Genomic DNA, 12,670 nt, shown 5'->3' on the forward strand with positions numbered 1-12,670 from the left:
TAAAGTAAAATAGAAGGGAACACATCACAAAACAAGATTTGAAAACAAATCTCTATGGACATTTGGTAGATTTCTCACAGCTTTTCAGGATGTAACACTTGGAGTTTTTCTTTCATACTTATCATATTCACGAATCCTCACACACATCTTGCAGGGCCAAGTTGCAAAGTCACTGAACACTTATTGCAGCCTAGCTGATGCTATGACCATGTCATCAAACATTAGACAAAAAAAGAAAAAGATCAAACGAAAGAAAAATGAAATGCAAAATTAAATAACACCATAAATAAAACATGTTTTGCACCAACTTAAAATCAAATGCAAAAAAGAGTTTCCAAAGGAAAATACTGCCAAGATACAGGTTACTATTTCACGAGGGATTCGTAGCCCTCAACTTTTAAACACTTCAGGGAGTATTTCATGTTTTACCAGCAGTACCAGTTATCATTCATCTATCATGCACATCTTCAATCACATGAACTATAAGAGGCCTTAGCACAAAAAAAACAAAAAACAAAAACAAAACTCACATCCATTTTTTATTCCGTGACAGTAGTCTATACAACTGTAGTGCCGAGTAACACTTTTATCACTGTATATAAATTAATGTATCATAGTGAAATCACTGAATGTGCATCAAACCCCTGTTATACTGTTTGGCTTTAAAAGGTCTGATGCCAGTAAACCACTACTGACAGGAAAAACCAATGAAAACAATCTGTTAGTGGTTGAAGTGTACATAAACACAGTATCAGTGTTTTAACTTTTTTTTTATTTATATATGCAGATTAATCTCACTTTTCAGGTCATCCTCTGTGAGAGAAGGCAGCTCAGTTCTCCCTATGTATGGTGTGTATCCTTTTCAACAAGAGACATGACAGCGGGAGGCCAGGGCCAAGTACCTCTCAGATATATAGCAGCATTAGTTTTTAACCAAGTATGAAGAGCTACAAAAACAACCGAGGGAGAGCCACATACAGTACTAGTGTGTTAATGCCATACATACATGAAAAAATGTATAGATTCCCAAATTCTTTAATTGCACCGGGCTATTAAAGTCGAGCTGAACCATCACCATCATACAGACAGCTGCTAGGACATGCAATCATTTTTCACTGAAAATAGAGGGAAAATGAAGCACAGACATTTTCCCAAAACCAGCTACTTGCGTGGCCTGAAAAGAAGGCAGTGGCCAGAATGACTGTGCTGTTTTGAGTGTGCCAAACATGCTTGTTGCGATCATGCTATTGCATCTGAAGACACTGAACCACCTGAAAGTAGCACACGAAGAGCGCGTAATTATTTAACTAATTAAGATGTTGCTGAGGGAATATCTGTAAATAAGAAAATACATATTCCTATTTATATTAAATAATTTTTACTATAATGAGAAAATTTGTCTCATTATAGAAGCACAAATACAGAACAAGGTACAATTTACCTTTCAGACCTCAATGTTCACGCACTGGATTTTATATATATTTTTGTATATTTATATAAAAAAAGAAAAAAAAAAACAATAAACCAAATAGCGCCACAATTTTCCTTAAGTGAAGCACGCATTCGCACGGAGGCCCAGCCATTCAGTCAAACACTGTACTCTCAGTAAATGAGCAAGAAAACAGAACTAAGTGCAAACCACCAAGATCAGATTATCACTTTTCACAACTCTACACTGAATTTATCAGGCAGGAAGCTGTTTGGAGGCCATCACCATGACAAAAATAAGGTATCCTAGAACTGCAACCTCCAACCAATCTGGGATCACTTTAAGGGAACAGAACAAGGAAAGCTAAGGAGCATTTCAGTGTACGAGATGATATCTTGCACACTCAGAGCACACCTTGAGTCACTTAGTGGATCTTTTGAAGGATGTGAGCAGACAGTCACCTGGCTGTAAAGCAGACAGGGTAAATGTTAGTGTTTTTACTGATGTTTGATTTTAGGTGAAGATGAACAACTCTGGTCACTTATCAGTCATTTTATTATACACTTTATGAGCAAAGTGTGCAGGGAAAACATTCATAAATATAGTGTTTTTGATCAAAAGCCAGTAATGTCAGAGTTGTCCGTCTCCATCTCATCAGTGTGTGTCTGTAGGCTTGTCTGTGTGAGCATGTGTGTTGGATTGATGTCTCTGCTCATGGATGAGGTTTAAAGGCCCCACGAGCAGCATTGGATGCAGCATTAGCTGCAGCATTGGCAGCGGCGGTTTGAACCGTCTTGTTAGACATGACGCCCGTTGCAAACTCCTGCTGAGCCTTCTCAAAACTAGCACCAGTGGTACGGTACAGGGCATGCACCTGGAAAAAAAGAGAGAAGAGAATCGGTAAGATGAAGTTATTTAAATCTGAGATTTTAACAGAAAGGAATGATCATTCTCTTTCTTTTCCATCACACTGACACTTAATTACATTTACACATTTATTCCTAACATCTTGCAAGGTTTTGCCTTCAAATATCTGCCTAATCTCTAAAATTCTAACATATTATTGGTAGTTTGTTCCAACAAATCTGTGATGGCGTTACCTTTTTAAACATAATAAGTGAGCCCACAGAAAGTGCTGTGAACAGAGCTGCAATCAGTAACATGATGATGCCCACTGGGATACTGGTGTTCAGACCAGTCAGAGCTGCAATCCAGCCACTGGTGGGACAAAATTAAGAAAAATGCAAGTGAATTTCAGAACGTGCTCAAAGAGAGACATGGTCACCAAAGGACAGAATGCATACCAAGTTCCCCAGCCAGTGATACCAATAGTTTGTAGAACATGAACTCCAAACTGGCAGATGTAGACGAAGAAGAAGACAAAGAAACGGAACGAACTGTCACTCCTGCAAAGATGAGAACAAGGGGGTTAGGGCAAATCAATACACAGGCAGTGAACTTCAGCAATGATCCTAAACACAGTTTCCATTAAACAATAGTTCCTCTTTGCTTCTACCAAGTTGTAAAAGTCTGAACTTGTTCTTGGTACTTGGTAATACTATATTAGATTCAGCAATCGTAGAAGCTAAGAGCCATTGCAGAGCTCTGACCTGGATTTATAAGCTACATACTTTTGCTTCATCAACAGCAGATGTTTGTCTACAGAAAATGGCTTCTCCTTTTACTGCTACATAAGCCAGTATTAATTTACACATTCCTGCTTACCTGAAAGCCCCATAAAGTGGTCTGTACCAGCAGACAAAAGAACACGGGGTGAACAGCAGAAACCAGAGCATGGCCAAACCAAAATCTACACCACGAGATGCGTCCACAATGAACCATGCCAGGCAGCCAAACATGTTCACAAAGAGTGTGCCTGCATGAACTGGAAGACAAAAACAGTGACAACGCAGTAAATTTCTAAGTTAAAGCAGCAATAATCCATCCATCATTTAAACAGAATATTTGGAGGATAAGGAGGTACTGCCTGTCTCTTGTTGAGCCAGACGTCCACTTACACATCCAAAGGTTGTACATTATCTTGACAGTCTTCTGGAACTCTACAGGAATGTCCACAGCAATATCGTGATAGAAACATGGACCTACAGGGAACTTTTCTGGCAGCGGAGGCCAGTTGTTTTTACGTCCTGTTTGTAAAAAGCAAACAGCATTTGGATCATTAGTCATTTATGATACAGTTTTTAAGCTGATATGTTTTATGAAGCATTAAACTGACAAGAGAACACAAAAAACAGTCATTTCTCTCTGTTCTAGTTTTTTTGTTTAATATACACAGCATAAACTTTCAAATGAATAAATATGAGTATAGTTTTGGAGTGATTGAACTCAGAAATGTTTGTGATTTTTAATTTAATTACTAATGATGTAAATGAAGTTTTGAAAATGCAGTAATATTTTAATCTTTTTTTACTCAATGATAATCTAGAACTTCTTTAGATTTGTTATGTCAGAGTCCTTCTTAGCTAATAGATGCCTTTGATTAGTCTAAGTCACACTATAATACACTCAAAGATATTTTCCTACCAGCTTTAATTTCTCATAGTGCAAATGGACTGTTCTTTACTAGGAACAAATACGGGATAAATTCACCCCGTTTCATCCAACCACTGTTTCAGTTACTTAATTACTTTAAAAAATGTAAAATTACACTATATGACATGTAATGTAAAATGAATTAATACAATTTTCTAATTTCTAAAGTTCTCATTTACTAACAAAATATAAATAAATACATACATACACATATAAATTAATAAGTAAGTAAGTAAAGAAAGTTTTGGGCCCTTCTCAATGCAGGGTTTCTGCTTCTATTTTAATCTAAATACTGTTTAATTTGTATAATTAAGAACTACAAGAAATATCATTCATGTACCAAACACTAAAACTTGAATCTAAGTGTACCTTTAGCACAGCGAGCATCAGGAAGAAATTTCATTCATCATCTCTGAGACTCTAGTAGATGTAGTCTCAGAGACAATTATTTATATTTTCATTGATTAAAAAGTTATATAGACTTGCAGACAAAAGGTTTGTGTCCTCAGTGAGATGATCACTAAGGAACACTTAGTTTAGTTTTCTCAGCAACTTTAATGTTAGCTGTTAGCGAAACAATCCACCAGCAAATTTACATATAGAGGTATCGTTGTTTAAAATAACCAAATATGTGAAATCTGAGTTGATCTTATTGATTACTGTCAAACATATTAAAAAAATGCTGTTGATGCTGAATGCTGCTAAGCTCACAAAAGTAATCTGTGAAAGTATCCAAAGTACAACAGAAGAGGCAGGGACTACTTCTGTCTTTTGTACTACCCGAAGAGCAGCATTCGTTTTTAGTCTATATGCTTAGAGATTTAAAAAGGGCTAATATATTTTCAGTTATTACCATTTAACACATTGGTTTTGTGATCTACATTATGATGAGTGTAACTTATTAGCAACAATCATTCAGACTGCAAAGTTAGGGAGTTGTGGAGTGAATAAGATGAAAGACCGCTGGACTGACTGACCTCCTGCCACTCCATGAGACTGTAACTCTCTCTCCCGACGATCAAGCTCTGCTGCTTTCTTTTCCAACTCCTCCTGCCTTCTCAACAATTCCGCCTGAGCCCGTGCTTGATCCTGGGACAAACACAGATGAACTCTTAAAATGCACTATAACAACATCTGACAGCTGTTACAATATCCAAAGAGATAAGGAGTCGAGGAATATTTTCACACAAAAGCTTAGTCTGAGGATGGTGAAAAAAAGGTGTTATGATTAGATAAGCTATCAGCTACTATAATTCACCAACTACTTTATTAGTCAGTATTAAATGAGCTGAAGGTAAGAAAGAGGGATTAAAGTAATCCACACTATCCAAGAATGAAAGATGAAGGGTTAAAGAAACAGAATAAAGACAGTACCTCACTGCGCTGCTGTTAGGCCATCAGAAAACAGACGTATAGTATATGAAGGAAATAAGGAAAGATGAACCAGAAAGACAGATGAAGTTTATTTAGTGTTATCCTGCTGTGAATCCATATTTCAGACTGTAAGTATGTGGACATTTCTGTGTCTTCTGTATGACTCTTTTGCATTGGGTGTACATAAATGTGGAAGAAGTTTTGATATATTTGGCTGAGTTGGAGCAGTCGTAACGCTCATGTATTAATGACACTACTTTTAGTAAATGGTGAGTCCTGGTTTCATTAGTTGCTATAAAGTAAAAATAGATTACCTTCCAATCCTGAGAGTATTGTAATGAATGAAATCTCACCTGCTTTGCTAGTTAAAGTAATAATGATGGGATTTATGGGATTTCTAAAGTTCTACCCAGTAACATCTGTACTTATTGTTTTCATAAAAAAAGTTTTTTCATTAGCACTTATCTGAGATAAATGTTTATATATCTGTGACAAGTCAATTTCTGACTGATCAGCTGGGTTTTAGTCATCATGATCTGTTCCCCTTTTTGTATTATTATTATTATTATTATTATTAGGAGGAGTTTGTCGATTTTCATGTAGTTTTTTCTATTTAGTCATGTTTTTTTTTCTTTTTTTTTTTTTAACTAGGCTTATTATGTTAAACTTATTCACAAGATGTAGACTCTTGGTCTGCAGAGTTTTCTTTTTTTTTTTTTAATAAACCATGAGTTGTTTTTATTTTTTTTAACTCCTTATTGTATTGGTTTATTTTTTTTTATCGTTCCACTTTTAGGGACGTATATTTTAAATGTATTTAAGTTTGTAAAGCACTATGAGCAGCATGACCTGTGCTATATAAATTAACCTGACGTGGCCTGACCTAAACCCCATTATGGATTTTTGTAATCTCCCCCCTTCTCTCTTTTTAGACTGATTATTATTCTTTCATTTCATGACCACCTTGTTACTTATATTAATTGGCAAATTCATTCCTTTAAAAGTCACATTTGAGCTCTTTTGAACTTTTGTAACAGAGCTCAAATGAATTTTTGTAGTGAGTTAAATTCTGCTGGTGCTGACATAGAATCAATTATATTTTTAATCAATAATTAAATGCTAAACAAATGAAAAGAAAACTAGGTGTGATTAATGACGTTAGTATTTCTGAATGTTTTACCTGAGTCTGTTGCTGTGAGTAAGCTGGTGGCTCTTCCGTGGGCTTCATGATGGCAGGTTGTGTGTTCTGGGGAGGTGCAGGATTTGATTTGGGGGCATTTCCAGGTGCTGCCTGTAGATCAGCATAGACGGTCTGTGTTAGTATTTGTCAGACTAAAAGACAGACACTGAGCAAAAACTGTAATTAGGCCACAGTTGTATTTTGTCAGATAAATCCCCTGTGACTGAAAGGTGCAGGAGAGAAGGAGGGTAGTGGATATAATGAGGTCTGTGACTCAAAAGCTCATAAATACACCCATGCACAAACTCATAAACAGAGGTGCTAGTTAAGCTGACCGTTCTGGCGTCTGTGAAAGGGTTATATTCCTCCAGACCACCAGGAGGGGCAGACCGTGTCACCTGGGTCACCGAAGGATCCTACAAAGGAAGAGAAGTCCATACAGGAATTTAGGGGATTAAAACTGCAACCACAAAATCAAAACCTAATATTTTGATGTTTTTAAGTAACCTGTAGTTTGCACAGAAACTAAAAGCAAACTACACGTGTGATGGGTCAATTAATTTCCAAGTTCTATCAATTACAATTAGTGTGTTAAAACAATGTGGAATGGGACTGAGACCAAAATGTGCATTTGTGTAAAACCATTTTTTCTTGAATGCGATATTTTTGATCTTGTGGCAAAAAACTAGACTTTTTCTGGGCTGCACCAATAAAGAGTGGCTCAACCCAAGATCGCTCTACTCATAGTTTACTAAATCTGAGCAGACTTGCTTTCTCAATTTATGCAGCAGTGAAAGATAAAGAATTTTTGTCTTAACCTCAGATGGATGAGAGTACCTTGAGAGAGAGAGAGAATTTTAGGTTTAAAAGGCTTAATGTAATATTCTTTTTATTCCAAACTAGTTTTTTACATTGTATGAAACCCAGATAGGTGTTAAACTGTTATTTTATCAAGTGTAATGGTTCTTTCTTATTGGTGCAACCCAGGCTATGAGTGGGATCAGGTACAAAGGGAACTTTAAAAGGCAACTGATAACATGCTTGAACTACAGGACAGTCTAAAGGAGCCTATAGTGTCCCAGGATTAAAGAGCAGGTATTTATGCCAAACAAACTTGCACTCACTGAAAAGCCCACACTCAGTACATGTCAGAGATTCAACAGCTGGATTATCCGCTGAGCAGATAACCAGGTGACTTATACAAAAAGATATAAAGCTTATCGAGTTAGGATAATTTTATAGCTGTAGAAAAACTGAGTAGCTTGATGCCTTTATTTGAATTACAATGAAGAATGCGAATTAATTTCATCAACTTGCACTGGTCGCTTTGGATAAAGCTTTGGATAAAAGCGTCTGCTAAATGACTGTATAACAGAATAGAATAGAACAGAATGGTCCTCTGTGTCTCCACATTTCACTACACACGGGGACTTATCTCAGCTATGTCAGTGTCTTATTAATACACATTGTGAAATCAAATATGCCAGAATAGCTCAATGCAAACCACTCTAGTGTAACAATCCGATGAGACGTTTTAATTATCTCGACCTGGGTACCATTAAAATTTGAAAATTGGCGTAAATTTGGCATACACGTTTTTAACTAATACGAAAAAGCCTGTGAGCTTTTTTACCGAACAAGCAGTGGTTAGCAAGTGTTTACAGACGGTGGTCAAAGCTAATGCTACCTAGCAAGCCCAAGTTAACAAAGGCAGTTGTTACAGAAATAATGAGTAATACAACGGCAAAACAAGTCATTAGCAACTGCGTACGACATTATTGTTCATACCTCCCTTCCACTGTTAATTATTTTAACTATGAATGACATCACAATCTATGAAATTGATGAGTAGCTCAATGTGTGCCAGAGGAACACCTCTTGCTAGCTGTCAAGCTATAAACTGAAACACTTAGCACGGATGCTAAAGTATGAGTGGCCTTCAATGGGCTTCCAAGCGTATGTTAGCTAGCCAGTTAGCCAAGTCAGCTACCTGAAAGGGATTGCTGAAATCCGGGTCTGCGAACGGATTGCTGTCAAAGTCAGACATTATATCGCCTTCCTAACAACAGCTTCTTGTGTATAAAAACTCCCCAAGTCTCCACGGAAGGTTTAGTCCCTTTATTTGACTGTCTCCGTTTCTTCACCGCTTTCTGTTGATGGAGACCTCTTGTTTAGCAAGTTAGCCGGTAGCACAAAAATGGCAGATGAGAAGATGCGAGATAAAAATCACCCCCCCCCGCGTCACTGTTTCAGCACCACGGACAGCATGACGTGTAGACAGGTACACGTGAAAACACAGGTGCGGTTGTTGACATGACTTGCTTCTGTCCTTTGTGCCTTTTATACAATTTAGGTTTGCATTTCACCGATGTAATGACTTGAGTTCAAGCGATATTTTTTTATTTATTAAAACTATTATTGTCATTTTCTCTTTCAAAATTTAGATTTAAAATTAATAAATGAAAATTATAAAGCTTATGAGACAAAAATCTGATGTGGGCCCTTAGTGAAACCCACCCTAAAATGGTACTATACTTGCAAGTTGCATATCTACTTCATACTTTCAGTTGGTACAACTGATCAGTTTACTTCCCGAAATTGATCATTTGGCTACCCTAGTGATGGAAGAAAATCAGTCAGTAAATAAATAAATAGATAAAACTTTTCTAGTAAATATTTTTTGTTGTTGTTATTTGTAATATAATTATTTCTAGTGATATTGTTTATTTATATTTTAGGGGGATATATAGAGCATGTACATGACATGTTATCGCTACAAGGAATATACAATAGTGTATGTTAGGATCTATTTTAGTTTGTTATTAGTTATTACAAACTGCAGCACTGGCAGTCAGTCCATGTGTGAAAATGATGTCTTATGCTCCCTAAACCATTCTTTCTCAATATGAGACCAGAATACGACATGAATATAAATATATGCCACCAGAGAAGAAGAAAAAATTAATTGATGGATTAATCTGGTCATTCAGTATATTCAGGTAATCAGGTGACCTCATTCTTTGGGGACATAATGTTGCTGAACCTAGCCATGAGCAACTGCAGCAACCCCAGGTCATAGCACTGCCCCCACAGGCTTGTGCAGGCATTAGGCATGATGGGTTCATCACTTCATCTGCCTCTCTTCTTACTCTGATGCACCCATCACTCTGGATCAGAGTAAATCTGTACTCTTCCAATCACATGACCTTCTTCATTGGTTCCAGAGTCCAATCTTTATGATCCCTAGCAAACTGAAGCTTTTTTCTCTGGTTAGCCTCACCTGATTAGTGGTTTTCTTATTGCTACACAGCTGTTCAGTTCCAATCCCTTGCATTCTTTCACATTGTTTGTGTGGAAATGCTCCTACTCTCACTGTTAAACATACCTCTGAGTTTTACTGTTGTTTTTCTTTGATTTGGTTTCAACAATTGTTCAAATGATTGTCGATCACCATCATTCAGGATTTTTTTCCAACCACATTTCTTCCTGGTAGACAATGGTTTCCCACTATCCTTCCAGTCTTCATATAGTGGATAGTTCTAAACCCACTTTTAATAGTTTCTGCAATCTCTAGATGTTTTCTCTGCTTGATGCATGCCAATTATTTGATTATTCTAAACAGACTAACATATTTTCCATGACCACAGAATGTGTCTTTCAACATGGTTGTTTAAGAAATGAGAAGCTACTCATTGCCTCAGCTGGGGTTAAATAATTTGCTGCCAGCTGAAAGACACTTACTCATGCAGTGATTATCCAAAAGGAGGCTTGTACCTGTTTGCTTAGTTAAGTCCAGGTGACTCTTTTTTTGTTGGCCAGGCAAAATATTTCTCACCTTTGCATACCTATGTCAACTTATAAGTCACAAAGTAAAGACAGGTGGCAAAAGATGTTTTCCACTTTAGTGTTATAATGTTATTGGTGGAGAATGTTATTTAACATAATGTTCCAGAATCTCCAGGGCTGTTCATCCATCTTTGTCTAAATAAATAAATTACCAATAAAATGTCTAATTATTGTATTGAATGGGATATTTTGTCTAAAGTAAAACTAGCAATTCTAAAACAAGTAGAAATTAAAGATAAATCTTACACATTGGGTTTTGAAGTTGACAAAGATAAAACAGTAAAAATTTACCAAGACCAATTTTTATGTCTACTTTTATGTCTCTTTTTATGTTCATGTAGTAAACTGTATTCATTCCTGTAGATCTTTATCACAGCAATCTTCTGCTACTTCATCATGAAGATAACTTTCTTAATGATAATAATTATCATGAGGACAATGATAAATGAAAACATCTGCAACTCACTGGTTACTCAACAAGCATATCATATAAATACTGAAGAGGCAACTCAAGCTGCCTTTTTCATAAAGCGTAACAATGACCACTTCCTCTGAAGCAGTCTTCGACAGTCTGGAAATCACCACTTGTCCATATAAGAAGTGTTAAACCTCCTGATAGCTCCTGTGAGTTTTTACACTTGCTTTAAGAGTTTATTATTTCCCAAAAATGCCCACTTGGGGGAGCTACAATCTAATGGTCTCCTCACCCCATTTTGCAGAATCCTTTCTCATTTTCCATCAATTTATTTTCATTCAAACGAAGGGTGACCATGTGAAGAACATCAGATCAGTTGACAGCCTGTAAATGTGATTTAAACATTTAAGCACCATTTACCCAGATTAAGTTTCAATTGAAGAACAAATGCTATTAGGTTGAAATCGTACAGTATGTGGTAAATGATGGAGGTTAAATATTTCCTTTTACTGTTTGAATTCTGTTTTTTATTCTTAAACAAAGGCACCACGTTGGGTTAGTTTTTTAGTACATTATGACCTCACCCCTTTAAATAAAACAAATATGCTTTAAGTTAATAATGTATATTTATAAATCCACATTGCACTTCCTGTCATGCATGTTTATTTTTCACATTCAGCAGCAATGTTTTTCTCCATTGCTGCTAATGTTTTTCTTCTACCTCACATGCCTATATAATGTTTTGCTTTGATAGACTTTGGATAAACACAAGCTGTGCATTCATTACAATTCACCTGCAGTCCACAAATACACAGACACACACACCCACACACACGCAAAATGAGCATTGGTACCTTCCTTAATCTTGTATTAATGGACCCAATCACAGACTCTATGAATAATCAATGGCCAGTGGTCTGCAACCGCAGTGCTGAAACCTTGAGTGAAACTGAATTTCCCTAATAAGACTCATGCTCACACACACCCACCTTGAGGCTCTAATAAGCTCTGCACTGTGGGTTGAGTATACGTCACATGGTTTGTTTGCTGCAGAATGTGAAAGATAAACATGCTATGCCAGGCTGTGCAATGTGTGTGTGTATATATGAATGTGCTGTACATATGCGTGTATGGAGAAGAATGGTGTGAAAACAAGGTTTGCCTTTATTGGCCACACTCCCCTGCTTCTTTAATGCAACTTTCCACTGATGACTCTGTGTGGAAACAACCGCTTTGGTTAATAGCTGCTACATTAGTCTCTTAACCAGCTGGTCATGGCCATTTAGAAATGTTCATTAGGTCGCGGACCAGAGTGGATAGGTGTGTTAGCTCACTCCTCACTGTTAGCTGAAGACAGTCAAATAAAAAAAAAGAAAGAAAAAGAGAGACAAAAGCAGAATGAGGGAAAAAGCAAATGACAGGCCAATATGACAACTATGTGTAAAAAGCCAACGAAGCAATAATCATTGTATTGCCCTGAATAAGAACCTTGTGCATAATTAGATCTCATTAAAGTCTATGAGTGTTATTTTAGGCCTCTGAAAGGTTGGATGAGCAGCACTCGATATTATGGGTTATTAATGCTGCAACATCTGGTGCCATTCTGGCAACGGCCTGACAGTGTCTGAATGGGCTTGAAAATTCACCACTAAACGGATGCTAAGACTGCATGGTGAAATACAATGCAGCATGTTTATGCCGCTTTCTTATATAAAATACATGGAAGGAGATATGCAGAAGATATTTTGGTACTATATAGCTCTATATATGGTGTGTGTGTATTCATGTGTGATTGTTTGTACTGATGACCAGTCAGAACACATTACACACCACAGAGGGAAACAGCCCTCTATTGCCGGAAAAGCGATTGATT

The 12,670-nt window shown here is 36.8% G+C and overlaps 1 protein-coding gene across 1 annotated transcript; it reads right to left on the minus strand.

The window, feature by feature from the left end:
* Window positions 1-105: 105 nt before the first annotated feature.
* LOC121649227 (secretory carrier-associated membrane protein 1-like) lies at window positions 106-8,754 on the minus strand. The gene is made up of 9 exons (XM_041999882.1): window positions 8,527-8,754; window positions 6,872-6,952; window positions 6,537-6,647; window positions 4,960-5,071; window positions 3,448-3,576; window positions 3,155-3,314; window positions 2,734-2,835; window positions 2,530-2,647; window positions 106-2,303 (listed from the first exon to the last, which is right to left on the minus strand). Exons 1-9 carry the CDS (start codon window positions 8,581-8,583, stop codon window positions 2,142-2,144), a joined length of 1,032 nt encoding a protein of 343 aa, XP_041855816.1. The 5' UTR covers window positions 8,584-8,754; the 3' UTR covers window positions 106-2,141.
* Between the last annotated feature and the right edge of the window lie 3,916 nt (window positions 8,755-12,670).

The sequence above is a fragment of the Melanotaenia boesemani genome, chromosome 11, assembly GCF_017639745.1.
Source record: "Melanotaenia boesemani isolate fMelBoe1 chromosome 11, fMelBoe1.pri, whole genome shotgun sequence".
In the NCBI taxonomy this organism is placed as follows: Eukaryota; Metazoa; Chordata; class Actinopteri; order Atheriniformes; family Melanotaeniidae; genus Melanotaenia; species Melanotaenia boesemani.